Genomic DNA, 27,715 nt, shown 5'->3' with positions numbered 1-27,715 from the left:
TTTGGGGAGGACAAGTTTGCAGGGTTATGGGGAGAGCGCGAGGGAAGGGGATTGATTTGGAAGCTCCTTTCAAAGAGCCGGCACAGATAGGTGGGCCGAATGGCCTCCTTTTGTGCTGTATAATTCTGATTCTATGATTTCATGATATTATAAAAAGATACTTTTGCTGTGGCTTATGGAAGCGCTAGATCACTGAATGAAAACATTGTATTATGAAGCATTTTATTTTGAATAACAGATTCACCTAACAATGTAACATTGAGACCCATAGAAGATTAACATTACATACAAAGAATAAATATGTCACGTTCAAAACCATTAACATTTGAACAACTAATTGTATTTAGTATAATAATAAATTAGTTGGCTATTTCAATAATACATGCCTGGTAACAAAAGGAGCTCTTGTGAAGGCAACCACTCCGAATGTGTATGTACTGAATCAGGTCACATGAGCATTGACTGTAAGGACTTGCGTACTGTGGCCATCTCTTGCTGTTGCTGCATTGTGGAAGAGAAAAAAATCATAAATTATAAGAGATAGAAATTGAACTTATTTTTCCTCAAGAAGCAACAATTGTAAGTCATAAAGTGACATCTCATAGAATCATAGAACCATACAGCACAGAGAGGCCATTCGGCCCATCACGTCTGTGCCGGCTCCTAAAAGAGCAATCCAGCCCAATCCCACTGGCCCGCTTTCTCTCCATTGCCCTGCAATCCTGTCCTCCCCAAATACCCATCTACTTCTCCCTTAAAAGTTGTTATTGAATCGGCTCCCACTGCCCTTTCAGGTAATGCATTCCAGATCCCAACAACTCGCTGGTGAAAACATGTTTCCTCACCTCCTCTCTGGTTCTTTTACCAACTATCTTAAATCAGTGTCCTCGGGTTACAGTGGGAACAGTTTTTCCCGGTTCAACCTATCAAATCCTCTCATGATCTTGAAAACCTCTATTAAATCCCCTCTTAATCTTTTCTGCTCTCGGGAGAATAATCCTAGTTTCACTCTCCTCATTACTGAGGTCCTTCATTCCTGGTAGCATCCTGGTGAACCTCCGAATGCCCCAACATAGAATCATAGAATTGTACAGCACAAAAAGAGGCCTTTTGGCACGATCGAGTTTGTGTCGGCTCTTTGAATATAGCAATCTAATGTCAATCCCACTCCCCGGCCCTTTCCCCATAACCTGCAAATCCGTCCTCCTCAAATACCCGTCCACTGCGTTTTTAAAAGTAGTTATCGAATCGGCCTCGACCGCCCTTTCAGGCAATGCGTTCCAGATTCCAGATACAACTCGCTGTGTAAAAAAATTTCTTCTCACCTCCCCTCGGCTTCTTTTAGAAACTATTTTGAATCTGTGACCTCGAGTCACCGACACACACACCAGTGGGAACAGTTTTTCCCTTTCTAACCTATCAAATCTTCTCATGATTTTGAAGACCTCTATTAGGTCCTCGTAACCTTCTCTGCTCCAATGAGAATAATCCCGGCCTCTCCAGCCTTTCCTCATCATCACGGTCCCTCATTCCTGGTCCCATCCTCGTAAATCTCCTCTGTACCCTTTCCAATGCCTTAACATCCTTCCTATAGTCTGGTGCCCAGAACTGGGCGCAGTATTCTAACTGAGGCCTAACCAGTGTTTTATATGGGTTAATCATAACCTCCTGACTCTTGTACTCTATGCCCCTGTTTATAAAGCCCAGTATCCCATATGCCCCTTTTACAGCTTTATCTACCTGTCCTGCCACCTTCAAGGATTCATTTACCTGCCCCCCCAGGTCTCTCTGTTCCTTCACCCCCTTAAGATTGTATTACCGGCCTATATTGCCGCCCCTCATTCTTTCTTCCAAAATGCATTACTTCACATTTCTCCACATTGAAACTCATCTGCCATGTGTCGCCCATTTTACCATTCTGTTATGTCTTCCTGCAGTTGGCTGCTATCCTTCTCACTGTTTACTCCCTTACCTAACTTTGTGTCGTCCGCAAACTTGGAAATGGTACTTGCTATACCCAAGTCCAGATCATTTATGTATATTAAGAAGAGCAGTGGTCCTAATACCGATGTTTGTAAAATATTTTAGAATTCCCTTTAATGTTACCCGCTAACCTTTTTTGTGTAATCTTTTTGCCCCTTGTATTTCCTTTTTTAAACCTTTTTTGCACTTCCTGTATTCGATGTGGTTGTCTTCTGTATCTTGGGTTTGACATTTGTCTACACCTCCTTTTTCTGCTTCATTCTAGATACAATGACCTTCGTAATCCAGGGAGGTTTGGATGCCCTACTGTTCCCTTTTGTGGGAATGTATTTATTCTGCTTCCTTCCTCGTTGGGCTGGAATCGTACTGATCAAGAAAGTTGTCCTGTATGCATTTTAGGAATATTTCCACCTCCATGCCCTTTGCGCTGTTATTTTGCCAGTCTATGTCGGGATAATTAAAGTCCCCCATTATCACGACTATTGGCCTTGCATCTGTCTGAGATCTGCTTGCAGATCTGCTCATCTATTTCCTTCCCACTATTTGGTGGTCTATAGTATACCCCTAACAGTGTAACAGCTCCTTTTTTATTACTTAACTCTAACCAGATAGATTCTGTTTGGGGCCCTCCTGCACCTCGACCCTATCCACGGCTATAACCGTAACCTTGATTAACATTGCCACATTCCTTCCTTTTTTTCCTTCCCTATCCCTCCTGAATACATTATAGCCAGGAATATTCAGCTCCCAGTCCTGTCCTTGTTTGAGCCAAGTCTCTGTTACTGCTACTATATCGTATCCCCATATGACCGCTTGAGCTGCAGCGCACCAATCTTGTTTGCTAAACTCCGTGAATTTAGGCACATGCACTCCAAGACCAACTTGACCTGTTCTGCACTTTAAACCCCCCGTTTTATTTCTCTATTTTCTAGCTCTTTGTTTTTTGCATTCCCTTCCCCCCTCAAAACTAGTTTAGCCCCACCCACCCCCCACCCAACAGCATTAGTTAGCCTGTCTGCAAGCACATTTGCCCCAGCCCTGTTTAGGTGCAACCCATCCATATGGTGCAAGTCCCACCTGTCTCAATGATCCAGAAACCTGAAGGCCTCTTTTCTGGACCATTTCTCCAGCCAAGCATTCATATGCTTAATCCTACCATTATGGTACTTACTTGCCGGAGACGAGGGGTAATCCAGAGCTAACCAGCTTGGATGTTCTATTCTTTAGTAAGTTCCCCAGCTTTTGATATATGGAGTCTCAGCCCTTTTTTTTAACCAATATCATAGATCCACCATTTTTCTTATGGAGGTGCACAGAACTGAACGCAGTCTCCAACTGAGGCCTAACCAGCATTTTATAAATTTTCAACATAACCTCCTGACTTTTGAATTCTATGCCCCTGTTTATAAAATCTAGTATCTTTTAACAGCTTTAATGCTGCACTTTCCTGGTTCTAATCCTACTTGACCCATTACCTCCACTTTGTCTCCTCTAACGGTTGCTCTATTCTCTTTGACCGAGCCTTCAGCTCCCCTCTCGACTCTCTTCCCCCTCCTCGCTCCCTCCCTTCCCTCCCCTCACCCTGACCATTTCCCCCCTCCTCGCTCCCTCCCTTCCCTCCCCTCACCCTGACCATTTCCCCCCTGCTCGGGTCATGACCCAACTGTGCAGCGCCTTGGGACGTCCTCCTGACGTGAAAGGCGCTTTATAAATGGAATCTTGTTGTTGTTGTTGCTCCTTCTGCCTTCGCATGTTCACCAGTGGAATATTTCAGAGCTCTATCCTCAACCCCTTGCTTTTCCTTATTTACACTCACTTGGTAACATCATCTGCAGGCACGGGGTTAACATCCACACCACTCAAATCTACTCATGCCTGGCAGTCATCGCCCATATTAAGCTGCAATTTCTAGGTACTCGCCTCTATTTGTGATCTTCTCCATTCTTTCTGTTCTACCCTTCTGCTTGGAGCATTATCCTACACAAAAAGCATTATATAAATGCGCATTATTACTTACAGTATCCATTAAAATCCTCTTCTGAAAGAGGGCCATTTCCTTGCGGAGCTCACTTTGTACAGCCGACTGCTGCTCCGAGTGACTCTTCTCCAGTTCCTCCAAACTCTGCAAAGAAGGCATGACCATATTTCTTCATCTTATCAACAGTACATGTATCTATGACGCTAGTATAGCTGCATGATGCTGCCAATAAACAGTTGTTACCCTTGATAGTAATCACCTTATAATAAATAATATTAGTAATCCTTGCATTTCATATAGCGTCTTCAAGATATCTCAAAGCACTTCACGGAAAGAGAAGTTGATATTATGTGGGCAGAAGACGGCAGCCAATTTCGCACAGCAGGGTCCCACAAACAGTCATGAATTTTTTTTGAAGGAATTATTACCTCGGAAAAGTGATTCACCAATCGACTATAGCTAAGACCATCATGTCTGTGCCGGCTCTTTGAAAAGAGCTATCCAATTCAATCCCATTCCCCGCGCTCTCCCCATAGCCCTGCAAACTAGTCCTCTCCAAATAATTATCTACCTCTCACTTAAAAGCTGTTATCAAATATTCCACCACACTTTCAGGCATTGCATTCCATATCCCAACAACTCCTCACCTCCCTTCTGTTTCTTTTAACAACTATTTTAAATCGGTGTCCTTGGGTTAACGACCCACTCGCCAGAGGAAATAGTTTCTCCTTGTTCACCTTAGCGAATCCCCTCATAATTTTTAAAACTTCTTTTAAGTCTCCTCTTAACCTTCTCTGCTCCAAAAATAATCCTAGCTTCTCTAACCTCTCCAGGTAACTCAAGTCCCTGATTCCTGGTACCATCCTGGTCAATCTCCTTTGCACCCTCTCCAATGCCTTGACATCCTTCCTAAAGTGTGGGGCCCAGAACTAAACACAGTCTCTCGCTGAGGCCTAACCAGTGTTTTATATAAAGGTTCATCATAACTTCCTAACTTTTGTATTCTATGTCCCTATTTATAAAGCCTAGTAGCCCATATGCTATTTACATGCTTATTCTATAAAGAGCTTCCCAAACTACATTCAATTCACAGCTAATGTCAATTACAGAAGAAACATCAATGAATTTGGCATCTAGCTTTACAGAATCAGTCCTGCAGTGTACCACATCAGGGCAGCTAAGTGCTATGTCAACGTTTAATGTTCAACACTCTCAGCTTGTAAACAGGAGCCATGTTGCTCAGGAACCACTTTCTTACCTTCAAATTATATCCTTAGTAAAAATCATACTGTAAATGACAGGCTAATGAAAGGTGGCAAGAAATGTTAAAATTCAATTTTAAAGCTGATGTAATTGTAATAACAAATGTATTGTCAACCAATCAAATATTCGAGCAATTGACAAATAACTGCAATAAAATGTTCTATTAGTTTTTCAAGTAATTCCAGAGAAGGGAACACATTTTTTGCTATAACTTTCTACATAGTTACAAAAAGCTTATCTTACTTTTACTATTAACAAACGACAAAATACTAGATTCTGGAAATCTCAAATAAAAACAGAAGTCGTTGGGAACACTCAGCAGGTCAGGCAGCATCTATGGAGAGAGGAAAATGAAGAAAGGTCATCGATCTGAAATGTTAACTCACTTTACTCTGAGTGTTCCCAACGATTTCTGTTTTTATTACACCTTTCCTCTTGTTGGTTATTGAACCTTTATATTACCTTTAGAAACTGATCAAAGAGCTGCTTAATACTTTTCAGTCTTTGTCCTTGGACCACTCTCAGCTGCTGGAAGATCTTCTGTTGCTGTCTGAACAAGTTCTGCCAGAACAATAAATAGGAAGAAAGCATTTTTTTTTCAGGTGTGTAAATAACTTGCCCCTTCCCTCCAAGTTATTTTTCTCTTTGATCAGAAACTTCAAACCATGTCAAATGACCTGCTGATGCCCAGGTCTCTACAATCTCACTTCAATCCTCATCAGTAGCATTTCTAGCAGCACAGAAGCTTGATAGAACATTCTACTGATTGTCCAGTGCCTTGGGATGTCCTCCCAACGTGAAAGGGGCTATACAAATGTAATTTTGTTGTTGTACATTTAAATCTCTGGTATTACATCAGCACCAACTAGCATCATAACTTCTGCAACACCAATAGATCAGAAACAGCCAATACCCCAGCCTTGCTCCTCACTAGCAACCTGGACTTGGTTCTGTGCTGCACTAAAAGAACTGAACTGAATGAAGAAATGGGCAATATGCTGTTAAGGATTCAGCGTGGAATTACTGCAGCTGTAGAAATGAAAGAACATTTTTTTATTCCACATTTCATATCACATAACTGTCATGTTAAACTCAAACTTAACTAGTGTCTTGAAGAAATTCCACAGAAGCACAACTATAAATTCCAGACAAATCTTGCACAAAGAAACTTCTAAACACTCACTTCTATTTTCTCTTCCTGATCCTTGGCCTTTTGAATATCTTTCTCCCACTGCTGGAAGATTCCACTAAACTGCTTACAGTAATCATCTGTTAGCTTCTGCCTAAACACCAAGGGCAAAGAGTGTAGAATATTGAGTGAGAGAGGGTGCCTTTCTACATTAGTCAATTAATATCCTCACCCGCATGACTAAAGCTGCCTGCATTTACTCAGAAAGTGTGAAAACATACTAAGTGTGAACTTCCTAAATGCTCGCGAGACAACCTTCTTTATCATTTGATCAGGATATGCGCACGGAACACAGAAACTTGAATACTCAATAAAAACTGTGCAGGTAAAATGGAAGGAACTGTATGAAGAGTTACCAGTTTCAAAAGTTAATAAATGACACTGTAAAAAGTCAATCCAAAGTAGTATCCTGATCTGACATGTAGAACACTTTGAATTTTAGGACAGAAAATATTTTACTACACAAAAGTCGGGGTCAGACTTCGTCACTCTCATGCGCTCCAGGACACTAGCTCATGTAAAGGGCACTATATAAATGCAAGTTGTTATCAGGAAGAAGATGAGAGGGTAGAACACTGGAACAATTTAAGAAATGGCTTGATGTTGGGAAGGGGATTAACTGGGTAGAACAATATCAGTTGGGCTGAAGGGACTTTTTTATCTGAACCTCTTTTGTCATTGTGTGAAAAATATCCACTTTGAAATCCCATTTACAAGTTAGCACATAATATTCCAACTCCTTCTGAAAAGAGAGCCTCACATCAAGCACACTGAAGCCTAATGCCATACGGCCATGAAGTGCCCTTCTCTATATTAATGGGGATATTAACAGTTGCTTTTTATTACCTTTCTTCTTGTTGCATTTTCCAAATCTGCTCTATCTTTTGGTTGCTTGTCTTTAGTGAAGATTTGGTGTACACCTCCAACCGCTTCTTCTTAGCCAAAAGAGCCTTATTGATATCGGCTGTGTGGGGTTAATAGGAAATGAGGTAAGATTTAACACATTAAGTTCACTGGTTTACACTATAACATTGACCCACTAAACCAAATTTAGTCTAGGCTACATCTTTTTACCAGTATACGTCCAATGGGTCAAATAGCCTCTGTTATTCTGACTCTCAATCTTAGCTACAACTGTTTCTCTAATATTATGACCAATGATGTAACTCAATTCTGTCTGCCTTTCCGACCATCAGTCATTGTCCCCACCCCATTCCCATCACTGGTTGCTCCTGTTTGACAACCCAGAGAAGCTCGTGATTGGATGGAGTCTACTGTCAATCAATCATGATTTGACTCCTCCCATCCCATGTTCCTCTTACCACCTCAGTGATCAACAGCCCGGAGTCGCTTAGTGACTGAATGCAGTCTGAAAGGAGCCGCTTAAGACTGAATAGCACAGAGGCCACGAGTGAGTTAATGCATTGGCAACCATCAGCATAGTATTTGGTCCAGAGTAGCTGAATTTTGGGCTAAATAAACCGGCATATTTAAAATATCTTACAATAGAAACAAATTGGGTCCTGGGATTTATTTGAAATAAACACCGTCAAATGTTAACTGGCATCCAAATTAAACGGCCTACACTATATTTTCAATTGTAATAATAATAATAATAATCCTTTGATATAGCGCTTTTCACGTTGGGAGGACGTTCCAAAGCGCTTCATAGAACACACCGTAAAGTGAATTGACTGTATATTTGTGGGCGAACGTGGCAGCCAATTGCGCACAGCAATGTCCCACAAACAGTCGTAGATTGAAAATGACCAATTTATTATTGTTTTTGGTTTTGGAGGGATTATTATTAGGCTCTGTGTGGAGTAAGGAAACTTGCCCAAGTTTCGCCCTGCCTGGTAATAAGTGGTGTCCTGTAGCTTAGTGGTTGGAGTACTCGTCTTGCAAGGACCTGGGTTCAATTCCTAGGCAAGGCAAAACATTGGGCAAGTTTCCTTACTTCACACCTCTGTTTACCTAGCAGTAAGTAGGAACCCAGTTGTTAGTTGATTGGCGGATCGCTTTTCCGGGGGTATTAATCCCTTAACAAATAATAATGAATAATAATTTGGTCACTCAATCCCCGACTGTTTGTGGGACACTGCTGTGCGTCTTTGGTTGCCGCATTTCGCCCACAAAATAATCAATTCACTTTACAGTTTATTCTGTGAAGCACTTTGAGATGTCTCGAAGACATGAAAAGGCGTTATATCAAGTGCAAGGATTATTATTATTAATAATTTCTACAAATATGTGACTTCTGATCCAGCCTCAAAGTTCCAAAGTACTTTGTGTTAAACACCTGACACACTTCCCTCCTCCATTCAATGGCATTTATAAATCATAGGAATGTTAGCAGATATAAATAACTATTACTAGGAATGTTAGCAAATAAACATTTGCCACAATATTCTAGAAACAAAAGTACTCACCGCCAAATCGTTCCAACATGCTGGCAACATCACCACTGTAAACACAGATAAGACACAATTAATTCAGCCTCTGTTCAGCTAGTATTCTGCTCGCCAGATTCTCTTCCGCAGCCTGCAGATTCTCCAGAATCCGCAGTCCTTGTTCTCTACTGCACCAGGCTCCGCAACAAAGCTATCATTTCCATTCTCGCTTGGCTCCAATGGCTCCCTTCCTCCAGCAGATTCAAGATCCTCGTTCTCAAGTTCAAATCCCTCCAGGTTCTTAACCCATCCTAGGGACCTTCTTTAACCCTCCCTTCCCTCAGCGAACATTGGCCTGCTTCATACACCCTGCCCTATCTACCGCACCATCGGCTGGAGAGATTCAGCCATTTTGCCTCTTTGCTCTTTGGAATTCCATCCCATAGTCCCTCTGTTGGAAAGCTTGTTTCATTGAAAAGAACAATAAATACATCTTCAAATGGTGGGATGTAACCAGGCTATTTAATTTGATTAAACAATTCAGATGTAACCAACCTATTTAACTATTTAACCTATTGTAGACAACTGTAGAACATAATTAATAGGCTTTGTATGAGCCTGCAGACTGAAATAAATTATCCCCACTCCCAGGAATGATTAATGGGCATATTGAATTTAATGTTTATGAGCTGGTACAATTTAATAAGTTGGTTAAAAACGCATGAGATGAGGTAGAGTCAAATGGTAAATTTTTATTCCACGCATCTCATTTAAACATTCCATTGTTTGGACATTTAAGGCATTTAATGCTTTTGCATTAGTATGTGTTTGTACTATTTAAATTCTGTATGATAAAAACAATCAAGTTATAAGGAAAAGCAATTACATTCTCTAGATTGATAAACCATATTAAAATACTGTATTCTATTTGAATCAGCACACTATTAAAAGGCATGCTGTGCTGAAAGACATGTGATATGTGTTTAAAGTTGTTTCTGAAAACATGCCAATAGCAGTAATAACTTTCTATCTATTTTTAAATAGTTAAATGTGGAAAGGTTGAGCTAGTAGAATACTGAGCGCTAACTCCATTTCTAATCAATTAACCAGGGAAAGCCCACTTCAGCCACTGTGCTCCCACTCTTTCAACATTACATTGCCTTGCCCCTCTTAATAATACTAATAATAATCCTTGCATTTGATATAGCGCTTTTCACATCAGGAGGACGTCTCAAAGCGCTTCACAGAACACACTGTAAAGTGAATTGACTGTATATTTGTGGGCGAACGCGGCAGCCAATTGCGCACAGCAATGTCCCACAAACAGTCATGGATTGAAAATGACCAATTTATTATTGTTTTTGGTTTTTGGAGGGATTATTATTAGGCTCTGTGTGGAGTAAGGAAACTTGCCCGAGGTTTCACCCTCTGTCTGGAATTGAACTCAGGTCTCTCACTTGCAAAGCGAGTGCTCTAACCACTGAGCTACAGGACTCTTCTCTCCCCCACCTTGAAATCCCTCTTAAAAATTATTTTTGACCCTCAAATTTCCCTGCTTTTCCTCCCTGGTAGGGGAACCCCACTGTTTATGAAGCACATTAAGCCTTTCTCCTACAAGGCACTAAATTAGGGGATGAATCCCAGGATCCCAGGATTATGGTGCTCCCGAAATCCCAGGATTTAACCGCTTCACTAAATGTAACATCCACATAAAGCATTTCTTATGGAGCTGTGACCTCACAAGTTGAAAGACTATGCATGTCTTCTCAATATACAATATTTCTGGAATAAAAGGTACTGGAAATCCGCTCTAGGCCAATCAGTATCTGACAGAGAAAGATGTTTTAATATTTAACACATAAACCTTCATCAGAACCAGAGCACTTCCAACAACATAAAATATATTTAACACATTTCACATTTCTAAGCACTTCACAGAATATTAATTTGAAGCGACAGTAATGGAGCAACATTTGCCGACTGATGTTTTACAAATTTCTGGCTGTTCCAGAGGTTTTAAATCTCTTCAAATACACCTTTGACCAACATCCTAAAACCTCCCTTTGCCTGTTCAGTACTCTCCATTATATCTTTTGAGCACTTTGAGATGGTCATTCAAGTGAACAATGCTATAAAACACATGCGGGTTGTTGTTTTATTTTGGTGAAGAGAGCTGCTGATTCTGAGTTGGTTAATTACAACATGAAACCAGTACTCTGAATACGTCAACCTCCCGAAACGATAGCCTGACAGAACCTCTGACTAGGTGCTTGGCTGCAGTGCCCTCCAGTGCCTCCAACCGTTATATATTTGTAGCTTGGTTTATATTAATCATGGGTTATCACTTAAATCACAGAATAATAGGCAGGATTAGAGTGCGATTTGCTAGTGCAATTGGCTGTTATGTTTGCCTACAAATAGTCAATACACATCACAGCAAGTATCTGAAGTTATTTGACCAAAGGTCATAGATTTCAACACGATAAGATGCTGTTAAAAATAAAAATTGTGTATCAATATAACGTTTCTTCCCCATTTCTTGTTAGGTAAATTAAACCAAAAGAAACATCACAATATATGTCCCATCAACAGCAACAAATTGCATTTATATAAGCCCTTTTACATCAGGAGAATTTCTCAATCACTGGACGGTGAAGGGTTTTCAATGAGGTTAATGATTACAGTAAAGCGGGATAGAGGGGGGTGTGGGGGGCAGGTGGGAAGATGACCAGAGACATGGTCAAAGAAAAAGAGGGGTCTTGAAGAAGGAAAGGGAGGGTGCAGAGTGGAAGGACTCTGGAATGGAATTCCAGAGGGTGGGGGCAGAAAGACTGAAAGCCCGACCACTGATGGTGATGCTGGCAGGGCGGGGGGCATTGAGCAGGCCAGTGCCTGTCGAGCGGAGGGAGCAGGCAACTTGGTAACGTTATTGTAGGTCGCAAAGATAGGGAGCAGCAAGACCATGGAGGGTTTTAAAAGTGAGGATCCTGAACTCAATCCTCGAGCTAACTCGATCTGTAGCTTGTGAAGGGAAGAATTGGGAAGTCTGGCAAGCAGGGAGTTAGCATAGTCAACCCTGGTAATAAAAATATGGTTCATGGTCTCGGCGGCCAAAGACAGACCCCTGAGGAAGGAATGATGTATGTGAGGTAGGAATGATCACAGCTATCCAGCTACCAGCCCATCTCCCATTTCCTTTTTCTGTCTGAGGTCCTGTCGGCTCCCAGCTTCGCTCTTTCCTCTCCTTCCACTCCCTCCATGAGCTTCTCCAATCCGTGTTGCCCACAGCACGGAAACTGCTCTGGTCAAGGTCACAAACAACATCCTGACCATGTGTGACCAGGGGTCCCTCAGCCTCCTCATTCTCCTCCACCTCTCCACCGCCTTTGTCACTGTGGACCACTCAACCTCCTCCACTGCCTCTCCCTCCACCTCAACCTTCAAGGTTCTGTCCTTGACTGGTTCAGGTTTCACACCGCCTTCACCTCGTCTCTGCAAACGGCGTCTTCTCCAGCCCCCGCATCGTCTCGTGCGGCGTTCCTCAGGGCTCTGTCCTCGGTCACCTCCTCTTCACCCTCTACATGCTCCCCTTTGGTGACATCATCCGCAGACATGGGATAAATTTCCACATGTATGCGGATGACACCCAACTCTATCTCTCTGCCTCCACCCTGAACTCCAGGACCACTGGCATCCTGACCGACTGCCTGTCCGACATCAAATCCTGGACGAGGGACAACTTTCTCCAACTCAATGTCAGCAAGACCGAGGCCCTCCTGATTGGCTCGCACCAGTGCCTTGGGCGCTGGCAGCATCAGCCTCCACGGCTGCACACTCAACCTCTCTAAGCCAGTCAGAAACCCTGTCCTTTCTTCCCCACATCCGGCTATGACTGGCACTGCCTACCATCACCTCCGCAACATTGCCAGACTCCACCACTGCCTCACCCCTCAGGTTGCCGAAACCTTCGGCATTTGTCACGCCCTCCTGACGTGAAAGGCGCTTTATAAATGGAATCTTGTTGTTGTTGTTGTTGTCACATCAAGGCTCGATTACAGGAACTCCCTCCTCGTCGGCCTTCCCAACTCTTCCCTTCACAAGCTGCAGATCATCCAAAACTCTGCAGCTCGTGTACTCTCGCGCACCAGGCTCGTGACCCCATCACTCCCACCCTCGCCCGACTCCACTGGCTCCCGATTCCTCAGAGGATCGAATTCAAGATTCTCGTCCTCACTTTCAAGGTCATCCATGTACCCTCCTACCTTTCTGACCTGCTGACTCCCTACCAACCTGCCTAGTCCCTCCGTTCAGTGGGCTCCGGCCTGCTTAATTTCTCCCGCCCCACCCGACCTACTATCGGTGGCCAGGCTTTCAGCCTATGTGCCCCCACACTCTGGAACTCCATCCCACAGTCCCTTCGCCTCGCTTCCTCCCTTGCCTCCTTCAAGGCCGGTATCAAGATCCTCCTCTTCGATCATGCCTTCAGTTACCCTCCCACCTCTCTGCATTCCCTCACCCCTACTCTACCGCTGCCCCATGCCTAGGTCCTGACCCCCGACTGTCCAGCGCCTTGGGATGTCCTCCTGATGTGAAAGGCGCTCTATAAATGTAATTTTGTTGTTGTTGATGATGTATGTGACAATGTGAGGGCTGGAGGAGAAGCCATAAGTGGATACAAAATGGAAATGATGAGAAAGCTAAAAGTGAAACTAGGCAAGAACAGAACTGTGAAGGTGGAGCTGAGAAGAAAGGAGAAGAATAGTGGTCAACAATTTCGAAGGCGACAGAGATTGAGAAGGACCAGGAGACATTATTGCTTAAGTCTTCATACCCAACACTGATTTCATCAATTTCTTCATCTGGATCAGTCATTGCAGTGGATGCAGGTCTCTTCCTCCCAAGTTGCATCGATGGTTGCTCTATAAAAGCAAAAAGTTCCATAAAGATGGGCTACGTTAAACACAAAACACATTCCTCACCTCCACCCTATTCTCACACCAAATGCTGCCAAAAACCCTCATCCATTCTTTTGTCACCTCCCGCCTTGATTTCACAAACGCACTCCTTGCTAGTCTCCAGTTCCACATCCACAAGGTTAAGGTAATACAAAACTGAGCCTTCAGTCACTAACGCCCCTAATCTGGAATTCCTGCACTCAATCCTTCACCTTTCCCCCTCTTTATCCATCTTTAATTCTATCTGGAAAATACCTCTTCAATCACACCTATGGTCACCTTCCCTTTTCTTGGCACACAACCCTACCACTATTCAGTGTCTGAGATATTATCCTACATTAAGGGCATTATATAATGCAAGTTGTTGTTGTGAGCATTGATCGAGTTAAAGCGTACAGCATGCCTGGAGATTAGAAGATACTTGGCAGAATTATTATGTTATAACATAAAATGCCCAATATTCTTAATTGTTTATTTTCCGTCTTAATTTTGGAAAATTCTTAAATATTGTCTTGATTTCTAATCTTTTTATAGACATTTTTAAGGAATGGCTTCCGAATTAAGATCTTTCAAAGTTCTTTTTTATTTTTAATGACTTTTAATTTTAAGACAATACCTATAAAATGCCTATATATATATGTGTGTTTCCCTATAATATACACTGTCAAAACACTTTACAGTAAATAATGCATTCGATATAGCGTCTTATCATGTCTTCGAGATGTCTCAAAGCGTTTCACAGAATATACTGTAAAGTTGATTGACTATATTTTGTGGACGAAACAGCAGTGTCCCACAAACAGTCGTGTATTGAATGACCAACTTATTACTATTATTATTAAATCATGTGAAGCATTTTGAACATAAAAATTAGGAGTAGGAGGAGACAATAGGATCCCTCGAGCTTGCGCCGCCATGAGACATCCTTCTAATATAAAGGGTGAATATCTATTATTATTAATTATGTGGCTATCGGTAGGAAGATTTCAGGCCACTGTTTATAAAACACACCCGTTATGTACAGCAGTTGGAAATTACATAATGGATCTGAAGTGTTGAAGGGTGCACACTAATGTACAGAGAGACTTATAGATGCCAAAAGTACTCATAGCTGCAACATTATTTTCAGTGATTTGTGTAAAAAATAAAGCCAAGCATCTGTTTCCTGTAGAAAACAGATGCAAAGCTTTGGTGAGTTTATAAATAAATGATGCAAAAACACCACATGTCATGTGAATCACCATGGGTTGTGCATGCCCTCTCAGCATGTCAATGTAAGTAATGCTCGACTCTTACAAAGTCAAGGGATTCAGCTTTCAAAATAGTAATGTTCCTTTTAATTAAAGAATAAATCTCTCTCTCACTTTAAAGGTCTTCAAATTAGACACCAGGTATGATTCACGGCCCAAGCCTTGAAATCATCTGGAAGCCGATTTTCCATAATTGATGATGATGGAGGAAACCATCACTCCCCTGAGGCTCGGGAGATGCTTGCATCCGGATAATGCTCAGGGACAGTCCTGCAGATAATGGGACCCCTGAGAGAGGGGTGATAGAGCCTTGGGCTTCAAACTTGTACAACGGATGTGAGTATTTGATAGACCAGACACCTCAGGAGGTGGTCACCCCACACACCAAGGGTTCAGACGGAAAATGACTGGGTGACTGTCCGGCATGGTAGGAAGAGGGGACGGGTTGGGCAAAATGCCCCCAATAGTGTAGCACTCTCAAACCGGTACTCTGTACTGAACATTGAGAGTGTTGATACCTCCAGGGAGGACAGTAAAAAACGATTTGTTGAATAAGGGGACATAGGTAACAGGAGCAATGCTGTTGTCATAGGGGATACAACAGTGAGAGGTATAGACTGTCGTGTAACAGAAGATGGGAGTCAAAGATGGTATGCTGCCTCCCTGGTTCAACAGTCTTAGACATCGCGGAATGAGTGGATAAAATTCTTCAGGGGGAAGAACATCCAGAAGTGGTAGTCCAGGTGGGGATCCATGATATTGGTAAAAAAAAAGGGCTGAGATGCTACAGGGTGAATATCAAAAGCTGGGGAACATACTAAAGAATAGAACATCCAAGGTGGTGATCTCTGGATTACTCCTAGTGCCTCGGGCAAATAAGTACCATAATGGCAGGATCAAGCATATGAATGCTTGGCTGGAGAAATGGTCCAGAAAAGAGGCCTTCAGGTTTCTGGATCATTGGGACCAGTTCTGAGGCAGATGGGACCTGTATCATATGGATGGGTTGCACCTAAACAGGGCTGGGGCAAATGTGCTTGCAGACAGGCTAACTAATGGAGGGGGTGTGGCAATGTTAATCAAGGATACGGTCGTAACCGTGGAAAGGGTCGAGGTGCAGGAGAGCCCCAAAACAGAATCTATCTGGTTAGAGTTAAGTAATAAAAAAGGAGCTGTTACGCTGTTAGGGGTATACTGTAGACCACCAAATAGTGGGAAGGAAATAGATGAGCAGATCTGCAAGCAGATCTCAGACAGATGCAAGGCCAATAGTCGTGATAATGGGGGACTTTAATTATCCCGACATAGACTGGCAAAATAACAGCGCAAAGGGCAAAGAGGGGGAAATATTCCTAAAATGTATACAGGACAACTTTCTTGATCAGTACGTTTCCAGCCCAACAAGGAAGGAAGCAGTGCTAGATCTAGTTCTGGGGAATGAAGTAGGACAAGTGGAGCAGGTTTCAGTGTGAGAGCATCATTTCGGCAATAGTGATCATAACATCATTAGATTCAGAGTGCATATGGAAAGAGACACGGAACCATTTAAGGTGAAGATAATCACCTGGAAGAGGGCAAATTTCAGTGAGTTAAAAAGGGACCGAGCCAAGGTGGACTGGAAAGAAAGATTGGCAGATAAAACAACTAAAGAGCAGTGGGAAGTCTTCAAGGATGAGATAGCTCAGGGACAGAATAAATACATTCCCACAAAAGGGAACAGTAGGGCATCCAAACCTCCCTGGATTACGAAGGTCATTGTATCTAGAATGAAGCAGAAAAAGGAGGTGTAGACAAATGTCAAACCCAAGATACAGAAGACAACCACATCGAATACAGGAAGTGCAAAAAAGGTTTAAAAAAGGAAATACAAGGGGCAAAAAGATTACACAAAAAAGGTTAGCGGGTAACATTAAAGGGAATTCTAAAATATTTTACAAACATCGGTATTAGGACCACTGCTCTTCTTAATATACATAAATGATCTGGACTTGGGTATAGCAAGTACCATTTCCAAGTTTGCGGACGACACAAAGTTCGGTAAGGGAGTAAACAGTGAGAAGGATAGCAGCCAACTGCAGGAAGACATAACAGAATGGTAAATGGGCGACACATGGCAGATGAGTTTCAATGTGGAGAAATGTGAAGTAATGCATTTTGGAAGAAAGAATGAGGGGCGGCAATATAGGCCGGTAATACAATCTTAAGGGGGGTGAAGGAACAGAGAGACCTGGGGGGGCAGGTAAATGAATCCTTGAAGGTGGCAGGACAGGTAGATAAAGCTGTAAAAGGGGCATATGGGATACTGGGCTTTATAAACAGGGGCATAGAGTACAAGAGTCAGGAGGTTATGATTAACCCATATAAAACATTGGTTAGGCCTCAGTTAGAATACTGCACCCAGTTCTGGGCACCAGACTATAGGAAGGATGTTAAGGCATTGGGTATTTGAGGACGGATTTGCAGGGTTATGGGGAAAGGGCTGGGGAGTGGGATTCAAAGAGCCAACACAAACTCGATGGGTCGAATGGCCTTTTTTTTTTGCTGTACAATTCCATGATTCTATGAATTCTATGTCTTGAAAATTAAGGCTAAATTTAAGAAATTTCTCAAATTCTCCATAATCAAGCCAAATTTTTAAAAGATTACTCATCCTACTCATGTTTAATGTTAAGTTTTAAGCGATTTAAGGTGCTACCCCGTGCATAGGGTGCTATATAAATGTAAGTTGTTGTAATGTTTGCATTTGATATACAGTATGTAATGTTGAAATGTTCTATGCATTGCTATCTAATTGAGCAACAAGAGTGTTTTATGAATTTCAGCAAAATCCTAAGATGTTAATTAAATTCTTAAATTTACTGCTAAGATTTCCCATAAAAAAGTGTTAAATTTTGCCCCAGAGGTTATGTTTTTTTAAAAACATTTTAGCAAACCTGATGACTCTTAAATTGTAAGACCACGTCTAAGGGTAAGACCATTTCCTTTTCGGTTTGAAGATCTTTAGAGTGAGAGACGTCTTTTTAATGAAGAGGGGCACTGTTGTTTTGGTAACTGAAATAACCACAAAGTTACCCATCCCTATCAAAGCTGACCAGTAGCTCACAGCAATAATTTTGAAATTGAATGCAACAGCAATCTCTTTAGTTGTGACACTGATATTGGTACCTGGAGTCAATCAGGTTGTTATCTGAGTGGAGTGGAAACCACATTTGCAGAAGTTCCACTGACCTACTCATTTCAGCCCTGTAATCACCATTTAGAATGCAAGCTTGATTTCAAATAGTTATAGCTCGGCAAATTATTTTATGAGTAGACTATTTTTAGTACGCAAATTAGTCATAAAAATATATTGCAACTGGTATCTCAAATTTAAAGAGTAGTTTCAAATCATGAGAATGTTTATAAATTTCAGCAAAATCATAAGATTCTAATTAGTCTTGAATTTACCATTATTCTTGTTTATGAAATTGTGTTGAAACATTATCAGTTAGTTTTTTTTAAACTTTGCACTTTTCATAAATATACTGAGGGAAGGTGCGATACCATGTAAATAATAATAGATGGTATAACAGCTGAAGATACATGTAACCAACTTTAGAGATGACCCATTGAACACTAAAGCACCGAAAACGGCCTTTCAGTTCATCTAATCTGCTCTGCTTCTGTCCTCCAAATGCGTTACCTAACCTAATCTCTCTCCTATTCTCTCTTCATGTCCTTTAATATTTTTCCTTTACAAGCATATCTCTCTTTCAATTATCCGATCATGGGTCAGGTTGGCTCAGTTATTACTACTCTGACCTCTGGGTTAGATGGTTGTGGGTTCAAACCACACTACAATGACTTTTGAGTTTACAGTCTAGGCTGACACTCCAGTGCAGTGTTGGGGGAATGTCTTGTTGTCAGATGTCTCTTACATGGGGCTTCAACCCACATCCGTTTGACCCAGAGGGAAGAACGTTACCGACTGAGAAAAGCTCGCCCTTTATAGATAGAACAACATGCAATTATATAGTGCCCTCCACGCAGGGTAGTGCCTCAGAGCGCTTAACAGTATCAGAGCCTGACTCTCGCCGAGGAGGTGACTGTAAGCACCATTGAAAAGGAAGCTGGGATTTGAAAAAGTGAAAGGGCAAGGCGGAGGGATTGAGGGAGACTGTTCCAGAGTTTCAGGGTATAGCAGCTGATTGCGTGACCTCCAATGGTGTAGAGGCGCAAGGGACAAGCAGGAGGTGCCGGGTGGTGGATTGGGAGAGTGAGGAGGTCGGAGAAGTAGGGAGGTGCCAGGGAGTGAAGAGATTTGAACACGAGTATGAGGATCTTGAAGTCAATCCTTTCAGTGATGGTGAGCCAGCAGAGCCTGGCCAGAACTGGTGAGATGGGGGTACGGCGTTTGATCCGGGTAAGTATGTGGGCGGCCAACACTTTGCCTCAAAGAGTTTTTAATCTTTGAGACAAAGAAGTCTAGGATCGCTTTGCAATTGGTGTTTGGGAAGAAGGAACGTTTTGATCTCTGCGACAATTTGTATGTGCTAAAGGTGAGGAATGTTAATATGATAAATAGGATGTTTTTGCTTTACAGATTCACTGACAGCTTTGGACACTAGTGCCAAACCTAAGAGTTGAAAAGTGTAATCTAACCTACTTTATCAGAATTATTTTCTATTTCTCAACCCAGCCAAAGCAATGCGTAGTGTTGGAAATTGAGACAGTCCCACTGGGATAATCCCATCGCCTCGCTTGCCCCACTTTTGGCAGATGGGCCTTCTGCCACTCTTCCCCCACCCTCTGGAACTCCATCCCACAGTCCCTCCGCTTCACCAACCTCCCTTGCCACTTTCAAGACCCATCTCAAGACCCTCCTCTTCAATCGTACTTTCGATCTCCCTGCTTTCCCATCCTCCACCATCCCCGACCCCCAGCTCGGGACCAAAACTCTGTCTCCAGCGCCTTGGGACGTCCTCCCGACATGAAAGGCACTATACACGTGTAAGTTTGTTGCTGCTGGTGGTGTGATTTGGGTGAATTGTAACCTTGCTAAGTAGGATTGCTAATTCAATGACAATTTGTGCTGGATGATGAGTAGTTTTGTGTTTTGGGCCCAAATCTTAAAATAAACAATGTTGAGATTACTCTAGACTTTTTGACCAACAAATAGAAAGAAGTATAGAGCAAGAGGGAATAAAGAGGGAATAAACTTTAATATTAGCCAGGGCTGAATCTGAATCTAGTCTTGGAGATGACAGAGATTTGGATGAAGAAGGCCATTTGATCTCATTGTACAGAATATCCATCTTAGCACTTTCACATTCCAGCATCAATTTCTTAAATGATTTGAATGTCCTGGGTACATTACTCTGTTCCAGCTGTTGATTATCCTCTATATAAAGAAACACATTCTGGTGTCTGTACACCTGTATTCTGCCAACTTAATGTACCTGAAAATATTGTTTTGTTTTAACATTTCAATTTTGCATCTTATTTATAACCCTAAGGTTATAAACAATCCCCACCTCTATGCCTTCTCAACAGTTTGCACACAAAATACAAACAATTTATAAATAACCTTAGGGTTATAAATAAGATGCACCATCTTGTTTCCAGACTGAAGAGCCCTCCTTTATTCATTCATTCCTTAATCCTCTAAGAAATTAAAGAATGAATGAACATGAGGGATCGGCCTCATTGCATTGCAATCCCCACCTCTATGGCTTCTCAACAGTTTGCACACAAAATACAAACAATTTAAATGATTTAGACTACACAATCTGGAAATTCAAAAGCGTTCAACAATATCCTTTCATAAAAGCAAACCAAATCATAAGCATTAATTGGAATAAGCATTCCTGCAGGCTGAGGATTATACACTGAAAGAAAAATCAATGATTCATTTGCAACTAATCGCAGAAAAGGTGCCCAGTTAGCTCTTTAATTGTAGTAATAATCAGAATAATATAACATTGCCCGGCTCCACCACTGTCTCATACCATAGGCCACTGAAACCCTCATACACGCATTCATAACATCCAGGCTTGACTATGAAAACTCCTTGGTTGTCGGCCTCCCCAACTCTTCCTTTCATAGGCTAAAGATCAAACAGAACTCTGCAGCCTCTCCCGCACCAGGCTCCATGATCCTATCATCCCCATCCTCGCCGGACTCCACTGGCTTCCCATCTCAGAGGATACAGTTAAAGATCTTGGTCCTCACCTTCAAAGCCCACCATGGCCTCGTTCCCCCCTACCTCCGTGATCTCCTAACCCCCTCTCAACCTTCTCGCTCCCTCCTCAGCGGGCTCTGGCCTGCTTCACATCCCCTGCCTCGTCCGCCCCACTATTGGCAGGCGGGCCTTCATTCACTCTGGACTCCATCCCGCAGTCCCTCCGCATCACCCTTGCCTCCTTCAATATCCTCCTCGTCGACCGTGCCTTCAATCATCCTCTTTCTCTCCTTGCCCTCCACTCTCCCCAATCCCGAACCCCAGCTCAGATCCAAAACACTGACTGTCCAGCGCCTTGGGAGGTCTTCCCGACGAGAAAGGCACTATACAAATGTAATTTTGTTGTTGTTATATAATAATCCTTATATTTGGTATAACTCCTTAACACGTTCGACATCTCAAAGCATTTCAAAGGATATTCTGTAAAGTGGATTTTGTTTTTGGGGACGAAATTATACCATACCTAGCTTCTCTGGCTCAAAACTGTTGCCCAAATTTCTCTCATTGTCTTCTGTAAACTCATACATCGCCTCATAGGCTGCCTTCTCTTTCTGGTTTTTCCCAGGATTTCTTCGGCCTGATGGTTTATGAGCCATATTCCAATTAAACCTGAGGACGAATTCCAATTAAACCTGAGAACGAATTAAAGCAGAAAGTAATTTTCAAAACTATTTTCTATGGTGAAAAATGGTAAAACAGTTTAACCTTTTAAAATCATTGTTCATAACTACAACAACTTGGACGGAGTCTCAGAGCGCTTCACAGTAACGGATCCCGGGACCGAGCCAGGGGGAAGGGGAGGAAGGTGACCAAAGGCGCGGTCGAAAAGAAAGGTCTTCAGCAGACCTTAACTAAATAATAATTCCAAGTATATCCAATTAATCATTGTGACTTAATTACAATTTTATACTATATTTAGAAAGAGCTTTAGTTCAATTGAATTTGCCTCTTTCTGAGGAAATTATGGGGAATATTGACTTCATGTTCAAAAGCGCAATATATTCCAATTAATCTGTTCTTCTGTGGGCCTCTATAGCCCTAACCCAATGGCTTTATCCAAAGACTTTACCCTACTGAAAGGTAGTGAATGGTCAAACCCAAAACATTAAACTTTCACTTTTGGATGATAATTGACATGTTGTCCAAATCTAATAGAAACACATTTTGCCAAGTGAGTTTCTTCAACTAATATCACCAACATTGACCAGTTCCATCTGGTGGCCTAACAGAGAACCACAAGCTGAACTCCAAAGAACCAATGGAATTTTGATTGTAGTGTAATTAAAGGAGATAACTGAAACATACTCTTACAAAATAAGCTTGGACTGGTTGTACTGCAACAAAGAGAAAATATCCTAGGGGAATTAGGAGGCCATTTGACCCATCGTGTCCATGCCGGCTCTTTGAAAGAGCTGTCCAATTAAATCCCACTCTCGCACTCTCTCCCATAGCCCTGCAAATTTGTCCTCCCCAAATATCTATCTACTTCTCTCTTGAAAGTTCTTATCAAATCGTGTTCCTCCACCCTTTCAGGCAAATCATTCCAGATCCGAACTTGAACATCTGAACATGTCTAATGAGGTCCCACTCAGGATAGGATTTTGAATGCTGAATGATTGTAGGACGTCAGCCTACATAATAACCTTATAATACAATGCCACATTAGTTACATGCCACACAAAACCCCATCTACAACAACAACAACAACAACAAGATTCCATTTATAAAGCGCCTTTCACGTCAGGAGGACGTCCCAAGGCGCTGCACAGTTGGGTCATGACCCGAGCAGGGGGGAAATGGTCAGGGTGAGGGGAGGGAAGGGAGGGAGCGAGGAGGGGGGAAATGGTCAGGGTGAGGGGAGGGAAGGGAGGGAGCGAGGAAGGGGAAGAGAGTCGAGAGGGGAGCTGAAGGCACGGCCAAAGAGAAAGGTCTTGAGACCGGCCTTGAAGGAGGAAAGGGAGGAAGCGGCGAAGGCACTGGGGGATGGAGTTCCAGAGCCTGGGGGCTGAGAGGCTGAAGGCCCGACCACCGATGGTGGGGCGGGGGACGTGGAGCAGACCGGAGCCAGAGGAACGGAGGGTACGGGCAGGTAGGTAGGGGGATAGTAGGTTGGAGAGGTAGGAGGGAGCGAGGCCGTGAATGGCCTTGTAGGTGAGGATGAGGATCTTGAAATCAATCCTCTGGGGGATGGGGAGCCAGTGGAGGCGAGCGAGGGTGGGAGTGATGTGGTCCCGAAGCCTGGTGCGGGACAGTACACGAGCTGCAGAGTTCTGAATGACCTGCAGTGTGGAGGGAGGGGCGGGAAGGCCGGCGAGGAGAGAGTTCCCATAGTCCAGCCTTGAGGTGACAAAGGCGTGAACCAGGGTTTCAGCAGCGTGAGGGGTGAGGTAGTGCCGTAGTCTGGCGATGTTCCGGAGGTGATGGAAGGCGGTGCCAGTTGTAGTGCGGATGTGAGGGAGAAAGGACAGCTCAGGGTCGAACAAAACGCCGAGGTTCCTGATGGCTTTGAGAGGTGGAGAGTGCAGCCTTGGATGCTGATGGTGTCGGCACCTGAGGTGCGGAGGCGCTGACGTGAGCCAATCAGGAGGGCCTCGGTTTTTCGCACGTTGAGCTGAAGAAAGTTGTCTCTCGTCCAGGACTCGATGTCGGACAGACAGCTGTTAGGACATCGGTGGTCGTGGAGTTGAGAGTAGAGGAGGAAAGGTAGAGTTGGGTGTCATCCGCATACATGTGGAAGTTAACTCCATGTCTGCGGATGATGTCACCGAGGGGGAGCATATAGCATATATCTACTCTGAATCAGGTCTTAAAAATTAATGAGATTCAGGCTCGCCTGATTTTGGTTATTTAAAAAACATTAGATGGGTAATATCAGCAGTTATGTTATCTTGACTTTTTTTCCCCAATTTTTTAGCAAGCCTTTTGACTACAAGCATGGCTGACTTGCCATTTGCCATAAATGAAGATTTCATTTCCTGTGTAAAGCAATCCATTCAGTCTCATTTATCTGCTTTTTCCCAACCCTCGAAACTATATCGTAGAGATAGATACCAATGCTAAATCTTTGCCCATCTGTTATTTTTACATTTTGTATAAAATTTGTAAATAATTAATCAATTCATACTACATATTGTTCAACACACCCTCCAACACAAAGCATATCACATTAACCTGTCAGCCTGGCTCAGTTTCACCTCGGAGTCAGAAGGTTGAGGTCCAGCCTCACATTAGTTCTTTGAACTCACAAGTCTCGGCTGACGTGTCAATGCAGTGCTAACTGTACTTTATTACTGGAATGGCAATCTTCAGATGAGAAAGGTCCTGTCTATCTGTTGAGGTGGACATTAAAGAAAGTGGTATTATTTGAAAAAAAAACAAGTTTCTCCCAGTGTCCCGGTCAAAAATCTCCCAAATAAGAACAGTCATTTACTCGATGGCAGTTTGCGGGGTAAATTGTCTGCTAAATTCGCCTACAAAATTCAGTCACTACACTTCACAGCATATCCTTTGCAATGGTTGAGACATCATCCTGACATCAAAGGCACATCACCGAATACAAGGATTATTAATCAGCAAAACCCTACCCCCAATTCAAGCAAAATAACACTCCCACATTGAAGATGAAATTGCAGCAAATGTCAAAACATTCAGTGAAGAGCTTCTCACAGGGGGGCGGTCAGTGACAGGCCGGGGGGGGGGTCAGTGACAGGCCGGGGGGGGCGGTCAGTGACAGGCCGGGGGGGGGGGGCGGTCAGTGACAGGCCGGGGGGGGGGGGTCAGTGACAGGCCGGGGGGGGGGGGGGTCAGTGACAGGCCGGGGGGGGGGGGGCGGTCAGTGACAGGCCGGGGGGGGGGGGGGGCGGTCAGTGACAGGCCGGGGGCGGGGGGGGGGCGGTCAGTGACAGGCCGGGGGGGGGGGGGCGGTCAGTGACAGGCCGGGGGGGGGGCGGTCAGTGACAGGCCGGGGGGGGGGGGCGGTCAGTGACAGGCCGGGGGGGGGGGGGGCGGTCAGTGACAGGCCGGGGGGGGGGCGGTCAGTGACAGGCCGGGGGGGGGGCGGTCAGTGACAGGCCGGGGGGGGGGGGGGGCGGTCAGTGACAGGCCGGGGGGGGGGGGGGGGGGGCGGTCAGTGACAGGCCGGGGGGGGGGGGGCGGTCAGTGACAGGCCGGGGGGGGGGGGGGGGGTCAGTGACAGGCCGGGGGGGCGGTCAGTGACAGGCCGGGGGGGGGGGGGGGGGGGGGGGGGGCGGTCAGTGACAGGCCGGGGGGGGGGGGGGGGGGGCGGTCAGTGACAGGCCGGGGGGGGGGGGGCGGTCAGTGACAGGCCGGGGGGGGGGGCGGTCAGTGACAGGCCGGGGGGGGGGGGCGGTCAGTGACAGGCCGGGGGGGGGGGGGGGGGGGGGGGGGGGGGGGGGGGGGGGGGGGGGGGGGCGGTCAGTGACAGGCGGGGGGGGGGGGCGGTCAGTGACAGGCCGGGGGGGGGCGGCGGGGGGGTGTCGGTGTCTCGCACGGTCTCGGCTCCCGCCTGATGACTGCCTCACCATTCCTCGCATGGATACACGAGCGCCCGCTTCACCGTCTCTCACAGAGCCGCGGCACGAGGTGAGGATCGCACACACGGGGCCGTCGAGGCTTTTAAAGGCGCTTCTAAATGCAGTTAAACTTCGGCACGAGCGACAGCGCACTATTTTTTTGCTCGCGGGCTGTTCTCCCCAAAGGCGGCGAAGAGGCGAAGAGCGGGAACGCCGCGTGATCGGCAGCACGAGGCGAGGCACGTGACCAATGCCGCCAGATTGGACGGGTTCAAGGCCAATTGGGCGGGTTTCTGTTCAATTGTGCGTGAAGTGACGGCTTTGGGCGGGCGCGCGGCTACTTTTTTTAATTAAATGTAAATCTGCAAAGCGTTCCCTCCCCTCCTCCTTTAATGACCTTTTCTTACACAGTTTCAAAAGCTCTCTCTGCTTTTAAATTGGCCACTCTGCTGCTCACATAGGAGGTCACACATAATATTAGGCTACTTTAGTATTTGGTGGACTTTGGGGGCTATCACCCGCAGGTGACCCCGAGCGGCCATCGTCCCCTCTTTGCACATCGACAATTCAAACTTCTGTGTAACCGCTCACAGTGATTTCAAACCGTACATTGTGGAGTCCTGTAGCTCAGTGGTTAGAGCACTCGCTTTGCAAGTGAGAGACCTGAGTTCAATTCCAGGCAGAGGGTGAAACCTTGGGCAAGTTTCCTTACTTCACACAGAGCCTAATAATAATCCCTCCAAAACAAAAACAATAATAAATTGGTCATTTTCAATCTACGACTGTTTGTGGGACATTGCTGTGCGCAATTGGCTGCCGCGTTCGCCCACAAATATACAGTCAATTCACTTTACAGTGTGTTCTGTGAAGCGCTTTGGGACGTCCTCCCGACGTGAAAAGCGCTATATCAAATGCGAGGATTATTATTATTATTATTGCAGGATTGTGGTTACATCATCTCTTTTATGTTGCAGGGTCTTGCCCACATGGAGAATATCCTACTGGCGCTCTCACTGGACACCTTGGATTATAATCATCCTTGGATTGGATGTAGAGTCAATGAATGCCAATGTTTCAGACCTAGTTGCTCTTAAGTTTAGGGACTGTATTTGTGAGCAAACATACAACAACAACACAACAACAAGATTCCATTTATAGAGCGGTCAGAGTGAGGGGGGGTGAAGGGAGGGCGAGGAGGGGGGAAATGGTCAGGGTGAGGGGAGGGAAGGGAGGGAGCGAGGAGGGGGTAGAGAGTCGAGAGGAGAGCTGAAGGCTGAAGGTCAAAGAGAAAGGTCTTGAGACCGGCCTTGAAGGAGGAAAGGGGGGAAGCGGCGAAGGCACTGGGGATAGAGTTCCAGAGCCTCGGGGCTGAGAGGCTGAAGGCCACCGATGGTCGGGCGGTTGGGGCGGGGGATGTGGAGCAGACCGGAGCCAGAGGAACGGAGGGTACGGGCAGGTACGTGGGGGATAGTAGGTCAGAGAGGTAGGAGGGAGCGAGGCCGTGAATGGCCTTGTAGGTGAGGATGAGGATCTTGAATTCGATCCTCTGAGGGATGGGGAGCCAGTGGAGGCGAGCGAGGGTGGGAGTGATGTGGTCACTGGTGCGGGACAGTACACGAGCTGCAGAGTTCTGGATGACCTGCAGTGTGGAGGGAGGGCCGGGAAGGCCGGCGAGGAGAGAGTTCCCATAATCCAGCCTTGAAGTGATGAAGGTGTGGACCAGAGTTCCAGCCGCGTGAGGGGTGAGGTAGTGCCGTAGTCTGGCGACGTTCCGGAGTAGATGGAAGGCGGTGCCAGTTGTGGTGCGGATATGAGGGAGAAAGGACAGCTCAGGGTCGAACAGAACCCCGAGGTTCCTGATGGCTTTGAGAGGTGGAGAGTGCGGCCTTGGATGCTGATGGTGCCAGCGCCTGAGGTGCGGAGGCACTGACGTGAGCCAATCAGGAGGGCCTCAG

At 44.7% G+C, this 27,715-nt stretch overlaps 1 protein-coding gene across 9 annotated transcripts; it reads right to left on the bottom strand.

Annotated features, from left to right (window-relative positions):
* Positions 1-205: 205 nt before the first annotated feature.
* Positions 206-25,973, bottom strand: sycp3 (synaptonemal complex protein 3). 9 transcript variants are annotated; one of them, XM_007910774.2, is made up of 10 exons: positions 25,739-25,973; positions 24,474-24,557; positions 21,692-21,860; positions 13,635-13,722; positions 8,843-8,877; positions 7,260-7,377; positions 6,408-6,507; positions 5,687-5,785; positions 4,001-4,105; positions 206-501 (listed from the first exon to the last, which is right to left on the bottom strand). In XM_007910774.2, the coding sequence occupies exons 3-10, from the start codon at positions 21,822-21,824 to the stop codon at positions 448-450; spliced, it is 732 nt and encodes a 243-aa protein (XP_007908965.1). In that variant the 5' UTR covers positions 21,825-21,860; positions 24,474-24,557; positions 25,739-25,973; the 3' UTR covers positions 206-447. The 9 variants fall into 9 exon arrangements, with proteins under 9 accessions (XP_007908965.1, XP_007908964.1, XP_007908967.1 ...); XM_007910773.2 differs by having other exon boundaries at positions 25,770-25,973; XM_007910776.2 differs by lacking the exon at positions 25,739-25,973 and adding an exon at positions 24,813-24,900.
* Positions 25,974-27,715: the final 1,742 nt, after the last annotated feature.

This window comes from Callorhinchus milii, unplaced genomic scaffold, assembly GCF_018977255.1.
Source record: "Callorhinchus milii isolate IMCB2004 unplaced genomic scaffold, IMCB_Cmil_1.0 Scaffold19, whole genome shotgun sequence".
Classification (NCBI taxonomy): Eukaryota; Metazoa; Chordata; class Chondrichthyes; order Chimaeriformes; family Callorhinchidae; genus Callorhinchus; species Callorhinchus milii.
This window is presented reverse-complemented; position numbering and strand designations above follow the sequence as displayed.

Bases quoted from the DNA above. Each gene is read 5' to 3' on its own strand.
- sycp3 (XM_007910774.2), bottom strand. From the start codon at position 21,824: ATGGCTCATAAACCATCAGGCCGAAGAAATCCTGGGAAAAACCAGAAA. The intron at 13,723-21,691 runs GTATGGTATAAT...TTGCTTTTATAG, and splicing joins TTTTGAGCCAGAGAAGCTAG to AGCAACCATCGATGCAACTT. The intron at 6,508-7,259 runs GTAATAAAAAGC...CTTGGTGTTTAG, and splicing joins AAAATGCAACAAGAAGAAAG to GCAGAAGCTAACAGATGATT.